Genomic DNA, 21,229 nt, shown 5'->3' with positions numbered 1-21,229 from the left:
TGTGCAGAGGGACAGTGACCCTGTGGCAAAAATGGACTGCAGGTGTTGACAGCAGAGGGACTGTGTAAGGCACACTGCTCCAACAGGGAGAGTCTTGCTTGGCATCATCCTTTCTGCCCCATAGGCATCAATATCCATAAAAGCCAGACTCTGTAAGAAGGAAGGTGGTGTGTAGGACAGTATTTCGTTTGAAAGGGCAGTTTTCATGTGAATTATTTCACTGACAGGGCATCTAAATTATGACAGATTAAGAAGTAATGGTTGGTGTTTGAATAGAAGCAAAGCAGGAGTTCACATCCTGACCTTACTTGGTAAGAGAGGGAGCTGGTCCCCTGTAAGTCACGGGGTGTGGGGGGGGATATACCTAAGTATACGCAGCTGTGGCTGCCCTTATTACATGGTACTTCACAACATCTTACACCTCAGATAAGAGGTGTAATTACCTACCTGCTAATATTTCTGGATTCTTCACAAAAGCTGCTCTGTAGGTTGTTATCTACCACAGCTTAGTGGGTCAATTTCCATTTCCCTGGAAATTTTCTGGGGAGATGTATAATGTGCCTTTTGGGTAGCTACTCCAGCTTTGGACCCTGAAAGACAACCATCTATTACCCAGGCGAGAAGCTCCCGGTCTGCAGCTAGCGGTGTTGAGCAAGCACACAAAGAATTGAAAAACAGCAGAATATCATGGATAATCAAAGGGCAGAGGATACAGAGAACACCTATTCTTCAGAAAATCTCAGTTCCCAGTGAGCATGGGTGGATTTCAGTGCTGTCTTTGCTAGACTGTCCTGGGACAGTGTTGTTGATGCAACAGATGCATCAACAACCTGGTGGACAGGCAAAGTAGAAAAACGGAAAGTGAAATCAGGACGTTGTCATAGACAGAGGTAGATGGGAAAAGATAATCCAGAAAAAAATAATGATCTTCCCCTTACTGATAGTTACAGCGCTGTCTGAAGCAAACAGAACATGTCACAGAATCTGTGGCTGAACCCCAATAATAAGAGAAAAGGAAGAGAAGAACAAAACGAAGTCAGTACTAAATAGGGAGACTGGGCACTTGAAATGCATAGCTAACAATGCCAAACAGAAATTCTACATTTCCTAGCCCTAACGTGGCAGTCCCTCTCCCAGGTGCATATGTGTTCACATTGAAACTTGCTGCCTCTTCCTAGCTGTCTTCTCCCAGTCAAACCACATGAAATCAGTCCTGCTTGAGCAGAGCATCTCCGTGCTGGATATGCAGCCTAGATCCTGTCTGGGACTCAGAACACGACACACTAGAGTCTCTCTCCTCCCTGTGAAAGGAGTATCCCTGGAGTCACGGTAAGGCTGTGTGGACCGTGGTGTGGCTCAGTATCATAAGATAGCAGCCATGGGATAATGTGTTTTCACCTTGAACACTGTAGTACCTAATATGTTTCTTCACCTTTGCTTTAAAGTCCAGCTTGTTTCTTCCCTGTAAAAAATGTAGCCGTTGCTTTTTATCGTGCTGATATTGGAGAAGCAAGAGCACACAGATGGCTTTGGTGAGCTAGACCTGCCCTGTGAAAGCATCTTCCCTGGATAACTTTTTCTGTTTAGGAGGGACTATGGCTTTTGCAAACTCACAGCCTCTTTAACCTTTCTTACCTGGAAAGAGACACAGGAGTGGACTGTTCTCATCATGACCAAAGGGGGCAGGGCATTTTCTTTCTCTGCATAGGTACAGTCCTCTTTTTTTGGAGAGTGAACTACAAAAGTCTCCTCCTTGGTTTGAAAGTAGTCGTCTTTGGATGAACAACATATGAGATTGTTCTTCTAAGGATACCGTGCAAATGTGATGCTGTTGCTGGTCTCCTGAAAAGGGTGACTGTACCTATTTTAAAAAGCAGGATTGTTTATTTAGCAGTAACAGCTAAATCCAAGCATTAATCAAACATACTATTCAAGCTATAGGTATATAATACCACAAGGCCGCTGCTGCATTGTTGGCTCCGATGACCTCAGTCTTTGGTGGGTTTTGGTCTCTGAAGCTGAGATGGCCAGTCTTGAGAGCTCTTTGACAAGGGAAGCCAGAACTGACACAAGTACCTTCTCTTTTCCCCAAGCCCCGGACAGGACCAGCATCATTCAAAGGTATATCTCAAGGCTACAGATCAGGGCCTTCAATGTGCAGGATGACCCTGGCAAGAGCAGGGGTTGCTGCTGGATTCAAAATCTGCAGGGCCCCAGGCAGAGCACTGTGAGGGAAAGATATAGTAGTGACGGCCAGACACATCCAGCTTGGGCTCGTGAGAACTGGATGCAGGCTCCCTCTGACCTGGGCTGGTGCCTGGGATGGTTCCTGGGGCAGATTTGTCACTGTACCAGCTGAGGTATTTGGAGGGTCTCAGCTGATGATGCCAGGGCAGCCGTGGGGCTCTGACAGCTCCCTGTGGCTGCTCTGCAGAGCCCCACACAACCGGGTGATGACATGGGGTGCCGGTTCAGCTCACTCAGTGTCTCACTCCAGTCTGGGATTTTTATGGGTCGCTGGATTAAAAAGCGAAATAAATCTGCTGGCAAGAAACAGAAATTTGAAAATAACATTCTTGTTTTGGTTTGTGGCTGAGTCAGCTGTTGGTATCTTCATGTATATCAATATATATTAGTTTCTTTGCTTACTCTAATGTGGTGTCTGTGATAATGTATAATAATAGTTGCATTGCCCTATACTAACTACATTCTAATTTTTTTCCCGTCTTCTGTATCAGACTTAAAATGCTTGTATATCCTTGACCTCACTACCTCCTTTTCAGCTTAAGCAAGGGAAGATAACTGGAATTTCTGATGTGTCAGTTTCTGCAGTTCTTCCTTTAACATGAGAAAATAAACATTAATTTTGTAAAGCTGCAAACAAGTTAAATTCTAGGGACATCTGTCTGTATTTTGAACCCTGAAGTGATCTTGATTTCCTTGACCCACTGCAGCACAGCAGTTAATTGCAGTTCTATCTAAAGTAAACTACTCAGGCAGAAGTGTGTGTCATGGGAAGGGAAGGGAAGGGAAGGGAAGGGAAGGGGAAGGGGAAGGGGAAGGGGAAGGGGGAAGAATAATTCCAGTTGGAGGTGATGTACAAGAATCATCTAGTCCAACTGCCTGACCACCTCCAGGCTGACCAAAAGTTAAAGCATGTTATTAAGGGCGTTGTCCAAACACCTCTTAAACGCTGACAAGCATGGGGCATTGACCACCCCTCTAGGAAGCCTGTTACAGTGTCTGACCACGCTATCCATAAAGAAATGCTTCTTAATGTTGTCTAAAACTCCCCTGGCACAGCTTTGAACCATTCCCACACATCCTGTCACTGGATCCCAGGGAGAAGAGCTCAGCACCTCCATCTCCACTTCCCCTCCTCAGGAAGCTGCAGAGAGCAATGGGCCTCCTTTTCTCCAAACTAGACAAGCCCAGAGCCCTCAGCCGCTCCTCACAGGACATGCCTTCCAGCCCTTTCACCAGCTTGGCTGCCCTCCTCTGGACACATTCAAGGACCTTCACATCCTTCTTTAATTGTGGGGCCCAGAACTGCACGCAGTATACAAGGTGATGCGGCACTATTGCTAAATACAATGGGATAATCACCTCCTTTGACTGGACGGTTATGCTGTGTTTGGTGCACCCCAGGATGTGGTTTGCCCTCAGGGCACACTGCTGACTCATACTGAACCTGCTGTTGACATGCTCCCCCAGACCCCTTTCTGTAGGCCTTCTCTCCAGCCACTGCTCTCGCAATTTATACTTGTCTCCAGCGTTCCTCTGCCCCAGGCGCAGAATCTGGCATTTGGACTTGTTAAATTTCATCCCATTAATCATTGCCCACTGCTCCAGTCTATCTAGATCCCTCTGCAAGGCCTCTTCTCCCTCAAGAGTCAACAGCACCTCCCAGTTTAGTATAATTATCAAACTTGCTACTGGTGCATTCAACTCCTGCATCCAGGTCATTGGTAAATACGTTCAACAGGACTGGCCCTGGAACAGAGCCCAGAGGAGCACCTCTGGTGCTGGTCGCCAGCCAGATGTAGCCTCCTTCACTACAGCCCTTTGGGCCCTGCCCTTCAGCCAGTTCTTCATCCAGTGCGCCATGTATCTGCCCATCTCACAGCTGGACAACTTGTCCAGAAGGATGCTGTGAGGGACAGTATCAAAAGCCTTACTAAAATACAAAAGAACTACAACCACCACCTTCCCTTCATCCCCTAGGTGGGTGATGTTGCCGTAGCAGGGTACCAAATTAGTTAAACAAGACTTTCCCTTTGTGAACCCACGCTGGCCATGCCTGACAATTGCATTGTCCTCTAAATGCCTTTGAACAGCACTCAGCATGATCTTCTCTGCACTTTTCCCAGGAACTGAGGTTACACTTAACAGGTCTGTGGTTTCCCGAATCTTCCTTCATGCTCTCCTTGTAAATTGGAATAACATTTTCTAGTTTCCAGTCAGCAGGGACCTCGCCGGACTCCCAATGACATTTGGCAGACGACTGAGAGGGGTCCTGCTGTAACATCCGCTATCTCCTTCAGTGCTCTGGGGTGAATCCCATCTGGACGAATGGACCTATGAACATTCAACTGATGTAATTGCTCCCTTACGATTTCAGTGTCCACAACTGGAAAGACGCTGTTCCCACAGTCGTGGTCCTCCAGTTCAGAGGACCGGGCAGCCCAAGGTCTATCATAAGTATTAAAGACTGAGGCATAAAAAGCACTGAATGACTTCGCTTTTTCTTCATGCATTTTTGTCAGGGATACTTTACTTTTTTGGTGTTTTAAAATGTGTTAAAAGGGTTTGCCAGTACACAGCCAACTCAGTAACACTACAAGGAAAGAAAGTTTTCATGATGTCAGTCTGAAATAATTCTGACACTTCTGTAATGCATACTATCTTTCCACAATGCTGCAGAAAGTATATTTTCAAAAGTATATGTTTGAGAGTATATTTTGCTAAAAATTAGCGAGAAGTGTATACATCAATACATTTATTTTTGCCTAGAATAATTCTCCATATTTTTAAATGAAATAGTGAGCAATTAAGCCACAAAAGAATTCCTACTTTCATTTACTTTCTTAATGAAAACATTAAAACACAGAGAGTATTCTGTGACAGTAAAATTGGGAACTTAAAAATTTTATTTGTTCTTCAGGAAAATAAAACTTGAACATAAAAACTGAACTGATGTAGCACTACTAAGATACTTTCTAATCTATTGTAAAGTTAGATTACTTAAAAATATACCGACACACACAAGAGATTATAGAAGATTCACTGGACCCAGATTGTTTCCCTGCACGATCCCTCTGCAAATAGTTAACCCTGAGGAAAACCAAAACAAATTCTGATTTCTGCAATAAAAATTCTTTCTCTTCTCAAGCCAGAGGGAAGGGTGGCTTCTATTGAAAGCACCCCAGTTTGATACAGGATTCTTGGCTTCAGCCTTATTTAACATTCACCCCTTGTGTGGCAGGGATTCAAAGCTGTTTAGCGCCTACAGATGTTGTGTAACTGCCATTTCAAATTACAGTCCTCAATGTCTTCGCCCAAGTGGTGATTCAGGTGGGGTTTTTTTTGTAGATGGCCAAAAAAAATGTCCTGATCCTCACCAGAACCTGTAAATTGTACACAAAAACAGACTTCACTCCTCCCTTTCACCCCTACACTCGAGTAGGAAGATAGAGTCAGAGTAATTTTCTGTACAAAGAAATAGAGAATGCTATAGCTAAACGAAAGCCAGGACTCTGTGCACTGCATGCTGCCAGCTCCACACACAAACTTTGCAAAAATGCACCCCTAGCTCACAGAAGGCTTACAAGATCCAAAGTCAAGAGAAGGAAAGTACTGTTTCACCTCAGAACTAACAGGTGAAGACAACCCTATTCTGACCCCACCAGCCCACCTCGCCCTTCTTCCCCAACAGGCCTTCAGGATGAGATGGTGCTGACCCAGGAAAACATTACGTCTTCCTGTTTTCTTCTTGATTTAACACTGCTTCTCCCCACTGCCTGTGCTGGAGGATAATTCTTCTTGGCCAAGAACAGCCCCAGGCATGCTCTGAGATACTTAAGCCCTGTTTTGAAAGCTTAACAGGGTTCACTCCAGAAGGCTGAACGTGGGAGCTGCATGCAAAGAGCAGGGTCCCTCCTGCTCTTCTGACCTCTCACAGCCACAGCGCAGCAGCATTTTCTCACAGTGTTAGACAGTAAAGCACTGGGGTGAAAGTACGTCTGGTTTGAGTGCCTGATATCAGCACCTGACTATCCAGTAGCATTTATGCAAACATTTCAACTTCACTGCAACTCTTTCCTCTAAAGTAAACAATTAAAGACACTTAAAAAGCCCAGAGAGCCTAGCTCAGTAAGCTCGTTTGCAGTCACATGTGGAATGGGAAATAATGCCCTAGGTACCAATAACTTCCAAATTCTAACACAGCAGGTCATAGGCCTCAATAATGTCCTTACAGACAAACTGATGATGTCGGATGTTTGGATAGGTAGACTTCCAAAGTGGATGGAAAACTGCCTGAACTGCTAGGCACTAAGCGTGATCACTAGATGTACAAAGTCCGGGTGGTAGCTGGATACTACTGGCATTCCTCAGGGATCGATGCTGAGCCCAGTGTTCTTGAATGTTCGTATCAACAACAGGATGGAATATGCCCTTAGGGAGTTTGCTGTGATCACAAACCAGGAGGGGGTGGAGCAGGGGATGAGGAATGACAGCGTGGCAGGTATGGCCACTCTTCTGAAGGACTGTGACATGCTGCAGAAATGCAGCAGCATGAACCTCTCGAAGATCAGGGTAGGCCTCTGGGTTTATCGAACCCATGAAGTAACCCTACAGCAATTAAGGCTGAAGGCCAACAACTTCGCCAGAAAAGGAACCAGGGTCCAGGGCTGAGTATCTTCCAGCAGTGTGGCCCTGTGGTGAGGCAGACCAGCCACACACTTCCCTGGACAAGACTCACATTGACTCCCTTTAGCAAACCCTCCTGCAGAAGCTACCAAGACAGTAATGGAGCTGAAGCACAGCATGTCCAAAGAGACATGGAAGGAACTGGGCTTGTTCAGCCTCCAGCAGAGGGCTCAGCACTGTTTGCAGCTCCCTTATGGGAGCAGGTAGAGAAGAGGCCACAACTCTCCTTGGAAGGGCACAGTGAAACATGGCACAAGTGGTAATGAGAAAAATGTTGATTCAACACTGGGAAAAGTTTTTATTGTAAGGATGGTCAAACATCAGAACAGGGTCCCAAGGAGCCTGTGAAATCCTCAACTTCACTAATTTTAAAGCAGCCGCTAGCACTTTTTGGGGGTTGTGGGGGTGAGGCGGTGGATGGTGGTGAATGATCTCCATATAGCCGTAACAATCCTTGTGATTCCATGACTCCAGCATGGGGTCCATATAAGGCATTTTTGGAGAAAGTCTCTCTAAATCCCCGATTATCTCAGGAGCACTTTGGCAGGCACGAGATTCCGCCTGCTTTCAGTGGGATTTCCCTTGCTCCTCAGCATTGCACACCTTTGTGTATTAATACATATACTGACTCTCAAACCTCTCAAACTTTCTACCAAAATGCCTGTTTTAAAAACATCTTCCTATTTTTTCACATTTCCTTTTTTTTTTTTTTTTTGACAATATTCTGCATTGCTTTTATTCACAGCAAGAAACAAGCAGATAAAAAATAACCTTCCGAATTTGGTCAAATGTAGCTCAGAGTTTTGGCCAAAGAAATCAAGCATGCCAACTTAAAAAGCATGAGCATTTTATTTCCATTTCTATAAACGAGGCGTTACGGAGGACAAAAGAATCTAACCGAAAAAACAGAAAAGTGATAAAACTTGTGACGGGCCCAAGCGTTTTGCTCAGCCATAAACCCGAGCGCGTTCCTCACCGGCGCGGCCGGAGCTCCACAGAGCGCTCCACCTTCCACCCCGGGCACCCCACGACGGCGGCTGCCGGCGCTCGCCGCTGCCCCGCCGCTGCCCCCCCGGCGCACCGCCCGCCCGACGCGGCTCCTGCCGCCCCACCGGCGTTCACCGCCCGCCAAGCGCAGCCCCCCCGCGCGCCCGCCGCCCGCGCGCCTCCCGCCGCCAGCCGGGCACGGCCCGGCGTCCCCGCCCGCGCCCCGCCCGCCCCGCGTCCGCCGCCGCCGCCGCCATGGCGCAGGAGCAGCCGTGGGTGCCGGCCCCGGGTCCGCGGGCGTGCGGGCTCCACGCGGGGCGGCCGCTGGAGCTGTTCTGCGAGGACTGCGGGCGCTGCGTCTGCGCCCTCTGCCCGGCCCTGGGACCGCACCGCGGGCACCGCGCCTGCCTCCTGCCACACGCCGTCCGCCGCAAGCAGGTGAGCGCCGCGGGCGGACACGGGGCGACCTCCCCGGGGAAGCCCGGCCCGGCCCGGCCCGGCTCGACCTCCGCCTCCCGCCCGGCCCCGGCTGGCCGCCGCGGCGGGGACTTTTTCTTCGGTGGGGACCGGGGGGACGGGGCTGGGGGGAGCACGGGGCACGGAGCTGGAGCAAACATCTTCCTTGTTGGGTTGAGTGTCTTGCCGGTTTGTAACTCCTTTCTGGGATTTGTGCGGCTGGGTTTTGCTTTTCCAGGGTGGGAGGGTGGCAGCTGCCAGCGTTAGTGGAGTGGACACAGTAGGCAAAGTACCTTCAGCCTTCGACCTTGCTTTGCTTGCTTTGCAAATAGCTTGCGGAGCTCTGGTTTTGTTGTCACATCAACTTTGTAGGCGGTACTGGCTAGCAGAACAAAGTTTCTGTACTTCTATAAGTGCTTTATAAATCCCGTGTGGACAGGGGTATGCTGTCCCCGCAGAGGGACAGGGTTTATGCATGAGAGGGAGAGAGTTATCCAGCCGCACCCCAAGCACACACATTACAGGAGCTTAAGTCAAGGGGCAGCGGGGAGGTGACATTGACTGTCACGTCACAAGCAGCAGCTTTTTCTCCTCAGACCTCGTGTAGGGAATCGGAGGTGTTTGGTTGCCCTGGGGGACTTGTTTTCATTGCCGGGCTGGAAGTACCTTGGATGAGAAGAAGACAGAAACATGGATACCACAGGAGAATGGGAAAGGCCATTTCTGTTTATTCCCTTCCCCCATTGTGGTAGCTTGATGGACCACCATGAGGCCCCACGCACAGAGCCTGTTCTCTGAAAGCTCCTTGGGGATGGGGAGCAGGGGTTGTTGTGGCTGGCTGCAACCCTGGCAGGCTGCAAAGCCAGTGGGACAGGGGAAGAGGGAAGGAAGAATAAAACCAAGAAAACTTGTCGGTTTGGATAAAAATAGTTTAATAAGCAAGGGAGAAGTGAAAGAAGAGAGAAAGAGAACAAAACAAGCCATGCGAAGGCAATCACTCACCACCTCCCATGGGTAGACCAGTTCCTGAGCCAAAGATGGCTAACCCAGCTAAAGCCCCTCCTCTCCATTTTTTTGCTGAGCCTGACATTACAAGGCTTGTTATATTTTTGGTTAGTTTGGGTCATCTGCCTGCTTGGGCCCCCTCCCAACCTCTTGTGAACTCACGGTCTCAGCCACAGCCAGCCCAGGGGTTCTTCCCCAAGCTTTTTTTATTCATTCCAGTTTAGCTGTCCATCGAGCAGCCCCAGGAGGTTTTGCAAGCTTGCCCAGTACTTCCTGTTCATGCTTTGTTTTACCCTGGAGGGCCTGCCAGGAGGCTTGCTGAAGCCTGCATGCTGTGTTGTTAAGCTTGTGAAGCTTAAGAAGTAGTAACATGTTCAGAAGCTTTTTTTTTTCCTCTCTCTCTACAATTTGAGAGCGCTCCTTCCCACTCCTTCCCACTCCTTCCCTGGTATTTTGGAGCAGTGCTACTAAGGAAGTTTCAGAGTTCCCACAGATCGTGAGCAGATGCACAGGTCATGCTAAATTCCTCTGGCATTTTATTGCAGTTCATGTTAGAGAGCAGTACAGGTGCAGAGGGCAGTGCGCTAGGCTGCGAGCAAACAGCAGCGCAGCGGAAAGACCATTGGAGATGTCAGAGTAACTCAGAGCACTGTTCCTGCTTGCTGGTTGGAGTACGAAGTATCCCTCCAACAGCTGGGAACTCACCACAGTGTTTGCATTCCCTTCGTGACAGCCAGGGCAATGTGTGGATGCAGGTACTGCACTGTGGCAACTTGATTTTAGCAAGGGTAAGGTGCACAAAGCAGCGAGTTGTGCTGGTTCCCTGGGGATCCGTTGGACACAGGGAAGCAGATGCTATTGGTAACTAGTTATTTGTGCCAACACAGGAAGTAAGCAGGGCAGAAAGTTTGGTCCCCCTGTGACACTCAGTCCCTAGGAAGTCTCTGCTGACATCTGCTGGCTTCGGGCTGCAGAGGTTTCAGGCACAAACTGTCAAAAGTATTCGTAGCCTAAGAGATCATATTTTGACTAGTGATTTTGTTTTCTGGGAGCAGTTATTCCGTGCAGCCCTTGTGATGTGACGTCAACCAGGCAGCGTGTGAGAATCTTCCTCCGTGCTTTTAGCAAATCCTAGCGGTGGATGCTAAGAAGAAATGAGAACCATTACGTGTGGTCCATCAGCTGGTTCATCCCTGGGTCTGAGGTTTTATAAAATCATCTGGAAGGTCACTCCCTGTGCTCCTGAAGGCAGGACATAGGATCAGCATGCTGTGCACTTGATATGTGTCCTGTGAGCGTGACTGGAGCTAGAAGTCTCATCTCTCCGAAATCCTTGTTTTTATACAATGTTTTCACTTGTGTGAGTTGGGGCATCCAAGCAGTCCCTAAAGGAACGTTTTTGGAGTTAGTTCCTTATGGTGAATGACGCGGGTGGCCTGTCAGTGTTGCAGACGCAGTGTCTCCACTGCTAGGAAGCAGCTCTTGCGTTTACCTCTGTAAAGAAAGTAATGCTTAACCAGAAATGCTTGAGGATGGCATAAGTATTTGCATATGATCACTGTTGTGAGGGATTGAGTGCCGGAGGTGATGTGTTTGGCAAGCAGACAAGGGAGATTAGGTTTTGCTCTGTGGTTTTTGTCTGCAAAATAAATTGAGGAACACTGATACCTAGGAGAACTCCTGAGTCTTGAAGTGGTGCAGAACCCTTCTGGTCCTTCAGGGACAGGTCTGGAAAACTGTGTCTGGAATGGATGGCATAACATGAGTGTCATGAGAACATTTATCTGCTTGCATGGATGTGGCTGTGCCAAGGGACTTCCAGATGCAAAATCTGTGGCTTTTGCTGGGAGCCCATTTTCTTCTGACTCTATCATAATCAAATGAAAAATTGCATGTGTTTTCAAAGGAGGCATATGTCAGAAATGCAAAGTGTTGCCCTTGAAGCAAAGCTTATGCTCAGTTTGTCAACCCTGCAGAGCTTAAATGCCATGCTGACCTGGGGATGTTGCAGCGAGCTGGTACACGTGTATGCAGATGCTCTTGACTGGGTCCCAGCTGCAGAAGAGGACACTGATAACAGCTGCAGCTCTGGACCTAACTAATATTTACCGAGAGGCTCTCTTATATCACAGTAGGGCACCGAGAGCATGGGGCAGCGTTGCCTGGATCTTTCGTGGTACTAATGACAAAAATGTATCACCAAGAGCACCAAGTCTGTTCAACCTGCCAGACAGAGGACAGCTGATTGCAGAGGGCTGCGGGTGAGAAACCGTGTGGCTGGACACAGCAGAACATTGCCTGTGCTGTGCTGCTGCAGTGCATCTCAGGCCATGCCACAAGTATCACAGATACTGCGATTACCAGCCAAGCTGATGGTACCTGTTGTTGCAGGCATTCAGACTCCAGCATCACTGTAGTGACAGTGGGGTATTTCTGATTGTCTTTTGTATACTGGGAAGCATCCGGAACATTCACTGGATTTTGACACTAGACGGAGCCTCCCACTGATCCTCTGAATAAAAGTACTTTGTTAGCTGCCCTTCAGATTCTAAATGCATGTAGTCTTGAAATGCACAGTGCCATAGATTTAAAGATGAAAATGTTTTTTTCACCACAGGTTTCCCTGCTTCTCAAGAAGGTGGTACTAATTCGCACAGCTTTTGAATCTTACCAGTATAACCACCAGGAGCAGCTGAAATCCTTATGTTTCATCACTACTGGCCTTAATAAGCCTCATAAACTGAGTGTTTTGGTGACATACTCCCATATATAAAAAGGAAGCTGGATATTGATTTCTGGTTTTTACGGATGTTGTTATGAAATCGTGTTTTATTTTGCTTCATTGCTGTGTAGGAACTCATGGCATCATGTTTGAAGAATCTAGAAGAGAGAAAAGAGCAAGAAGCTGGTAACAGAAGGAGCATAGAGCAGGCTGCTAATGATCTGAAGGTAAAGCGTGATTTGCTTCTCCACTGCATGGTCATTTTCCAAGGAGAAACATTTTGCTTTCTCTGTAGCTATTCAAAGACCCAGGCAGCTACTGCTTCTCATGAAAAAAGTGTATTCCCCGTATCTATCACAACACATTACTATCAAAGGGAGAGAAGAGGGAAAGAGTCTCCAAAGGCCTGGCCCTCACTCCCTGATCAGCTGAACATCTCTGGAAGAGCAATGTTGAAATTTTTGTGCAGTGGAATACTAAATAGCCCCAGCCTCATACGTTATTTTGGCTTCACTGCTCTAAGTTGCATTGCTCTGGACTGCATTATTGAATAGCCTGACTTCAGAGTTAAGTAAACACAAGAACAGCTCTATTTGTTCTGTCTTGAGAATGGGAATGTATGCTAAGCTCCACCTCATTTATAGAGCATGAAATGGCTTTTGGTCTAAGGAGCATCTCTAAGCATCTCTGTTACAGAAACATCAGAAGGAGCTGGAGGCAACTCTATGAGGTTTGGGACATTGCGGTTTGATATCACTTCGTTTCGGAGGCTTTCTTTTCCTAGCAGCTCCCTATCCCTAGCTTGCTTTTAAAGGGGGCAAAGTGTTGCTACCAGAGGACCAGGTCTGCTGCTTGTAGCAGTTAGTACCTGTCCCTGTTATATGCCAGCTGAAAAAAGTGTTTTCTGCATAAATAAGCATCTTGCAACCTCAAGCTTTTCCATCCAGGACATCAGCAGATAAATCCTGGCGCCACTCCATTAAGGGGTAAACACCTGTTTGTCAAGAGTTGCAGCAGATCAGTAAGATTCAACCGAAATGTAATACTGAAAGCCTGGGAGAGAAATGCCTGAAATGTTTATGGTCTGTTAAGTACTGGGGGGAACGCTCTTCTGCTTCATCTATAGGAACATGCCATTATAAGCAAAAGGCAGCTGTCAGACACAGTGACTGAACTCCATTTACTGCTTCGGGATGAGGAGAGTCTGGCAAAAAACTTAATTGATGAAAAGACTCAGCAAGCCCTGGAAGCACATGATCGTCAGTTGAAGTCCTGTCAAGAAAAGCTTGCAGCCCTGGACACCTTCTCACGTCGAATCAGACAAATACAACAGGACAGTGATCCTATTCAGTTGCTGGAGGTGGTATTGTATGGTCTCTTTCTACCTCTTATCCTTATAGTTCCTGGTAAACTGCTATCGTGATCTCCTCTGTAGATCCTTCTGTATGTGAGCAACGTCTTTCTCACTGCATTTTAATGTTCTTTTTGTTGGTATTTTGGTGAAGCAGTTTCGTTCCTGATTTTTGAGCTGTTAGGTCTTTCTGCTATGGCATTGATTTAAAGTCTGTATGAAATTCATGATAATTTTAAGCATATATGGAACAGCGTTATATGTGTCTCTTAATCCTAAAGACAAATGCTATATCAGGTCTTTCTTTGTGCAGTGTAATATGAAGGTCCGAGGAAAGGCAGCCCTCTTGGGAACCTTTGCCTAATTTCTTTAATTACAAGAGATCCTAATCACCCTGAGCAGTAGCCATCATTTTACTGGAGGGGGCAATGTTTTCTTTTTTACCTACAGATAAATGTCAACCTCTTTTTCCTAATGATCTTCTTCCCCTTCCTTGGGAAGAGTGTGTTGTTGTGTTCTTATGCCCTGACAGAAGCCAAAGGATGCCATTCTTCATGGGAAGGCCCGTGGTGCTTTTTTACATCCTTGCAACTTAGCAGACTCGAGAGTTTGCATTGTTGTGAGTGATACAGCCCTGGCATTCTGCTGTGTGTGCTAGCAACATACCTCCACATGGGAAGCTGCTCTTCGTGGGTTTGGAGAGATTTTTTTGTAGGAGAGATTGGATTTTATTCTTCAGTTCACTTTTAAAACTTAGTGGTTTGATTTTGCCATTGTTGGGGTTTCCCACAAAGGGTTAAACTCTTTCCCATCTTGGAGTGTCCTGGAGGGACCTGTTTTAACCAGGACTGCTGGGTTCTCTGTATCTGGGGTAGCCCCTGGCTCTACAGGCAGGAGGAGCTAATGAACAGGCCAATGAGCTAATAGGCAGGCTGAACACAGCAAGGCTTGCCTGTTACGCCCCGTATGTTTCCCTAGGGATGGAGCTGTCCTTGCTCTGTGGTGTGTGGGAGCTGGGAGGGAAGAGTCCGTTCATGTCACTGTCTCTACTAATTGTCGAATTTGGCTTTCTGCCCTCAGAAGTACACAGAAATCGAAAAGGAAATGCAGGAGCCCAGGCGCCTGTTAGAACAGTGGCATCCAACGCCTCTCTCGTTTGAGCACATACTTAACCATTATAAGCACTTTGTGAAAGTTCTTCAGTCCATTCTACAGAAACCACTAGAAAACCGGCTTAAAGAAGGTACCTGGAAGAGTGCTGTGAATTTTGCTTTCTCCTGCTCCCCTTTTAAACAAAGTGTGGTCTGTAAATAAGAGCAGGACTTTTTACCAAATCAGGTGAAAACAGCAGCTTTTCAGGCATGGCTACTGTTCTCTGACAGCATTGGTGCAATGTTGCTATAGCAGGGGTGATTTAGGAATGTAAGAGGTTTCTCTTTCAACTCTGAAGACGGCCTTTTGTGCCTTAAACCTTGTCTGATGCTTTTTCCCAGCTCTGTCAGTTATTTCAATGCAGCTTATTTCTTCCTGCAAAGCTTGTCTTGCGTATAGCCTTAGACCATCACATCCACACAACGTAGCTGTTCTCTCCTTTCAATCACTGTTGGGTGTAAGTGCTCTGGCAGGACATTTGGCAGGCATGGAACATAGGGTACCTGTAAAATTGGAAAAGTTTTTCTAATTGATACACTTGATGATCTTTCTGTCTCAGGCAGTCTGAAAAATTCTAGGGTTTTTGGTACTTTAAAGGTGGGTTGACATGTTCTGCTTAGAGCTCCTTTTGTCTTCGAGCTGGTATTTTATCCTTAAGTGACCTTTGGCATGATTAAGGCAAGGAGTTTCCAAATGGGACATAGAGCCACAAAGCCAAATAACCACGGGGAAGCCCTGTGAGTTACAGGTGAGCAGGGCAAACACCGGCCATCACATTTCACCCAGCTACCTTTTAAATAATCCCTTTTCTGAGAGTTGCCACCAAGAACATTCTAGCAGGGTGCTGGGGAAAATGGTCAGATGAGATCTGAAACGCCACTGCAGGATGTGTGGAGAATTGCTAGACAGTACTGTGCAGGTGCTCTGTAGCTAGCATCTTCAGCTGCCTGACAGTTCTCATTTGATAGCAGGTGCTTTTTGAGGAGTGGGAGGTGCTTACGTGGGGTTGTTCTCGATTGTGTAGTTCCTTGGCAACACTGGGATCCAGCATCTCCATGCTGTCCAAAGAGCATAAGGTTAAAAGCATACGGAGTGAGTAGCCCTTCCCCAGCAAAAGTAACACAGTTTGTCCCATGAAGTTGGAAAGTGGAGTGTGACTGTATGACTTTCCCCAGGACATGGGTGGAATTCACACCAAAGAGGCAAAACCTGAATACCCTGTCCAGCAAAATTGTCCATGGTGTTTTATTTTTAAAATCTTCTTGAGAGTACAGCTGTATTCTTCCACTGGCAGTCTCCCTAAACTGTCCCTTTCCATCTCTGCCCAGATATTTTCAGTAGCCTTAATGCCACTGCAAAGAAGGAGCCTGGAGCAGTGTTGAAAACCATGTCTCCTGTTGATCGGTTGCTTTTCTTAAAACGTAAGTATGGTTGAACAAAAGTTAGAAGCACTCTGAAGACTTATGGCTCAACAATTGAAACAGTTAATGCTGAGACTACCTTAAAACGGTATCTTAAAGGGGTTCTGATGTTTACAGTGTTTGTGAGGAGCAAGTGCTCGATGCGACCTGAAAAGTCATTACCATTTTCTGTACCTCAGGTTGGGAAAGAAATTTTACTGTCTGTCTGTGAAATCTTGATCCTGTGTTTTTATTCAGAACTGCCAGTGTGTGAATCAGGTAGTACCTAATTTAGTTCTGAAGACTTTTCTATTTTCCAGATCACTGCGGCCTATTTTTAATTATATGTCCACCATGTAATGTGTTAAGGGTCAATCTACAGGTGATCATTTCTTCTGGTGTTGGTAGGAAAGATGTACAGTGAATAGGTTTCATCTCTCTGATGGGAAGTTAATGGACATTTCCTGTGGCCTGCAGCAGATGAGGGCTGTTTTTAATCTCAAAGCAATTTCCTATTACCATGGTACATGGTGGCAAAGGCCTGTTGTAGGAGAAGGTCTGTTTTCCGGTCTGGATCCAGCCCAGTGGAGGCAATGACTGTGGCCAAGTTGGAGACTTGACTTCTGGCTGTTACTCAGTAGGAAGGGCAAGGGAGAAGTACTGTGCTGTCAGTGTGTGTTAGATGCTGTCCCTGCACCTATAGGTTGGTGTTTTCCAAGAGGGGTATTTTTCAGTGTTGTCGCCTTGTCTTGTTTCTCTTGCTCTCCTGAGTGAGCATCTAAGTCCAAACACCGCAACTTTTTCATTCCAAACAGGTTATCTCAACTGGAGATGACCAAACAGGTGTTGCACTTGTAAGTACAGCAGGTGTTAAGTAATCAGGAATGCAGCAAGCCAAAGCCTGTCTTCTCGGCTGTGGTGTCATGGGTCTTTCCCCACTTGTGCCATTTCTGTGCTGCAGCATCCAGACTGAGTCAGTCACTCTGTAGTGGAACCTGTTGTTAAAAGGGTGCAAGGACAGGTGGTCCACGCCACTGAGCACTTGCTAATAAGAGAGCACGGCAGCAGCATTTGGCTGGCAGCGAACTAGGCTTCTGCGCTTCATAAATGCCCATCTGTATCTGCTCCAGGCTGCCTCTTGATGGGATACATGGAGAAAGCACTGTATTTGCTTCACACGTGAGCACTTCAGGGCTGAAAAGACAGTTTCTCAACTCTGTTAAAGCTAAATACTACAAACCACCTAATTCAGAAAGATGTGCAACTGCTCACGGGCCAGTGAAATCGACAAACCTTGGTCATAAATATTTGGACTTAAAGTCACTTAAAATTTTCATAACTTAGGAAAAGTGGAAGAATTGCAGTCCAAACAACTCTAGCTATTTTGCATTATTTTCCTAGTCAAGTTCACATTTATGCTTCCAAACATTAGCACCTGGATGCCCTTCGGTACTTGGGTTTTTGTCTTTTTTTTTTCTTTAAAGCAATGGAGATATTTGCATTTGCTTGAGACGTAGTAGTTAACGCATTTTATGAAAATGTAGGTTTTCAGGTAGATTTGACTGACAGACAGCACTGCTTATTTGCACAGCTTTTCAAGTGCTTACTGGAAAAAGCAGACACTGAATCCAGGCCTTTTAAATCCTCCCTACTTTAAGTGTCTTTTGGTCTCGGTGTCACCTGTGTTCCGTACAGACTTAGCATCCCCATTGTTTACCTGCTGGGAGTGACTTGGAACAAAGACTAACAACAGTCAGTCATTCAGAAGATAGAATCCTGTAGCGTGCTGTTTTAACGGCATGAATAGTTTCTGTTTCTTGTCTTTTGTCACCAAATATGCACATAGATGTGACTTAGAGCCTATTCAGACCGCATGAATGCCAATACAGTCTTCTCTGACCGAAGTATAGTGGAGATCACAACAATTAAGACGCGTGAGAGGTACCCCTGTGGTGGTATGCTTTTGGAAGTTTTAATGTTGCTTACAGACATAATACCAAAATTAAAATCACAGAGGCTTTATTTTTGCTTAGAAAATGGTGATGCTTCAGTTAACACTCGCTGCATATACAGTGCTATTTGCTTCTCCATTTTATTGCGGTGTACAGGTGCGGATTGCAGGGGGCAGAGTGTTGGCAGTGGGCTCTCCAGCACCACGACACGCGTTTCACACATCAGCGACTCTCTCTGCGTGTCTTTGCCTCAAACGAAGCAACTGCTTCCTTTCTGGTACCCAGGTGCTGCGTGCAGTGATGCTAACCCACATGAAGATGATCTGTTAGTTAGGCTCTGCGTATAAAACAACCGATAGTGGTGCATCACTGGCTCCTGTAGTTAAAACACAGCTGATGTTAGGGGCCACAGCAAGGCAAGGAGGAGACATGGGGTCCAGCGGTACCTTATAGTCACAATGCACGTGCACTACTTTATTTTCTGAAACATTACGGACACGTGTAGAGAGTAAGCCTTCGTTGCAATTCACTGTGCAGTGAATGGACCCTCAATGCGAGATGTCGGTTCTCTCACGTGGGCACTGCAACAGGCCACAGTGCCGGTGCTCTTTCACAGTGAATCGTGGGAGACCTTACTTAGCCTTCCCTGCTCATGGCATGGAATTTTGGGAGTAACAGGACACAGAGTGCAGTGGAGTGGTTTACGCATTGCTCTGATGGCAGAGGAGGGGATTCCAACCTGAACGAAAACAGGTTCTGGGCTTTGGACTATGGAATATGCCAGCTAGCCCACATTAGACATATTTAATTTATGGGAGACGGTTCTATGTGAGAACACAGGAGAGGAAATAGCAACAAATTCAAATAAGTGACAAATTAATTCAGTTGCAAAGACAGATTTCTCTCATACAGCAACCTGCTGTGTAATTACCTTTCATTTCTAAGTTCAACACTGAGGAGCAAGGAAAATATTTAAGTTCTTGTTTGAATGCATCTGTTACCCCATTTTGTGTTCATTTAGTACTATGCTGCCAGTAAAGCACTGTGAAAGACTGTACTCTGTTGAGATCAGAGGTCTAAACATGTAGTTCAGATATGCAACACTGCAGAGAAATCAAAGAAGTCTGGATTTTAAAATATTATAAACACTGTTGTTCCTTTGCAATGTACATGATGCTGCTGCTCAGAGCTGTGGTGCCTTTATGAGAAACAGACTGCTAGTGCATCTTCAAATGGCATTTCAGTGGAACAGGATCTCAGAACCCAAGAGTCCGCTCAAGTGCTCTCTAAAACCCTTAGGCCCTAATCCCACTAGAAGTCTCCAAGTATTCCACATACAGCAGAAGCTCTCTGTGTTTGTTCCCTACCTAGCTGTATTCATCTTCTAATTTGTGAACAATGCATGTACTGACTTACATATTTGTCTTCTATTGACCTGGTTTAAAGCCTATGCAACTTTAAAGCATCAGTGCATCTAAATAGAGCAGTGCTTTCTATTAAAAACATGTTTTTCCTTGCAAAACTGCAGATTCCAAGACACAGCCAGCCATGGGCTCCTTTGCAGTTTTTTTTATAACTTGTGCTTCTTTCAAGAGTCATGATCAATGTAGTAAGTATGTTTATGGTTTTGACTGCAGATGCAAGATCACCAACGTGGGAATATGACAGCCTTCACCCAAGGCTGAAATTGTCTGATGATCGTCTTGTAGTAAGCTGTAATTGGAGGAGGCTATTCTACCCTTGTGGTCCCCAGAGATTCGATAAACTATGGCAAGTGCTAAGCAGAGATGCGTTCCTGTCTGGGAGCCATTACTGGGAAGTTGATCTGCTTCATGCCGGAGCCGGGTGGTGGATCGGCGCAGCCTACCCTTCCATTGGCAGGAAAGGAGACTCTGAAACCTGTCGACTGGGCTGGAATAGAGCATCTTGGTGCCTTAAGAAGTTTGATTTTGAGTACTGGGCATTTCACAAGGGGGAGAGAACCCCCATCCTGGTAGAAGATGATCCTGATCGCATTGGCATTTTTCTGGATTATGAAGCAGGAATCCTTTCATTCTACAATGTTACTGATGGCATGGCTCATCTGCACACCTTCCGCTGCAAGTTCACAGAACCAGTTTACCCAGCCTTGAGGCTCTGGGAAGGGTCCATTGGAATATGCAAACTAACATAAGGAACAAAGCAAAATAAAGCCTACTATTTCATGTTTTTACTATGAAAGCTACTATAGCAATCATCTATGTGAATTAATCTCTGTCCTAAGAAAGTTGTAACTATGCTGCTTTTAGAAGGTTAACAGTTAAATTCAAGAAAACCAACAGTAATTTTTAATATAGATGCATTTTTCAATGGGGGAACGTGATCTGGCTCTTATAAATGATGTCAATGTACCACCTAAAGTGCCATATATAATATTTTTAATACTTTTTTCAACTGGCAAAATGGAAAAAGTCTGGTTGAAAGGAGCATATTACAACTCAGATTTGAACCTGGATATTGCTATCTTTTTTTATTAACCCCCTCCTGTCATTTTCCTGGAGAGGCTGCAATTGTGTATGGTAGGAGGTTTAGTTTGGTTCAAGCTTCAATTTCATATATTGCACATTGTTATAACTGAGGTCAGATTTGGATAATAAATACGGTAAATGAATTAGGTCATACTTAAGTACACCTTGGAAAAATAGACTGTTGGAAAGGTCCCTTCAAGTAAAACTGAAGTACAAGCTTCTGTAGCCACACTTAAGAGCCATTAGCTGGTCTTAGTTGCAATAGAGACTCTGAACTGGGCTTCTGGGTGGCCTTATTGCCACACAGAGTGGAAACAGTTGTGTACCACCCCCAGTAGAAGATGAAATACCTGGAGGACCTACAGGCGCAATAAAAACTCTAGGTCAGTGTGGCACTTGTGCTTAATTTATTTTTGTGTCCCATTTGCAAAGGGTCTTTAACTGCAGCTGGATGAAGATATGCTCACATAAAACTAGGAGAGTCAACTTGCAAGTTTCTGTATAGGGATCATTTTTTCCCCCCCACTACATTAATTAAAAGTCCTGGAAATTTTTGGAGGCTATGTTTACAGCAGCCCCTAGGATCAGCCCTGCTGGAAAGAAGAACCACTGCTACTCGAAGCAGGTCGTGTAATCTTAACGTTCAAATACTAAAGGTCCTGGAATCATCTCCAGTGCTGGCAAAGGCAAGGTCTGACCACAGGCTGAAATGCAGAAACAACAGCTTTTTTTATAAGCTAAATTTATTTTTCAAATTTGAAATAAAA

General features: G+C 45.9%; 1 protein-coding gene across 1 annotated transcript; it reads left to right on the top strand.

Annotated features, from left to right (window-relative positions):
* The first annotated feature begins 8,148 nt into the window (after positions 1-8,148).
* Positions 8,149-21,175, top strand: TRIM14 (tripartite motif containing 14). Its single transcript, XM_063319627.1, has 6 exons — positions 8,149-8,355; positions 12,232-12,327; positions 13,227-13,460; positions 14,532-14,694; positions 15,932-16,024; positions 19,593-21,175. Exons 1-6 carry the CDS (start codon positions 8,173-8,175, stop codon positions 20,126-20,128), a joined length of 1,305 nt encoding a protein of 434 aa, XP_063175697.1. The 5' UTR covers positions 8,149-8,172; the 3' UTR covers positions 20,129-21,175.
* Positions 21,176-21,229: the final 54 nt, after the last annotated feature.

Source organism: Chroicocephalus ridibundus, chromosome Z (assembly GCF_963924245.1).
Source record: "Chroicocephalus ridibundus chromosome Z, bChrRid1.1, whole genome shotgun sequence".
Classification (NCBI taxonomy): domain Eukaryota; kingdom Metazoa; phylum Chordata; class Aves; order Charadriiformes; family Laridae; genus Chroicocephalus; species Chroicocephalus ridibundus.
This window is presented reverse-complemented; position numbering and strand designations above follow the sequence as displayed.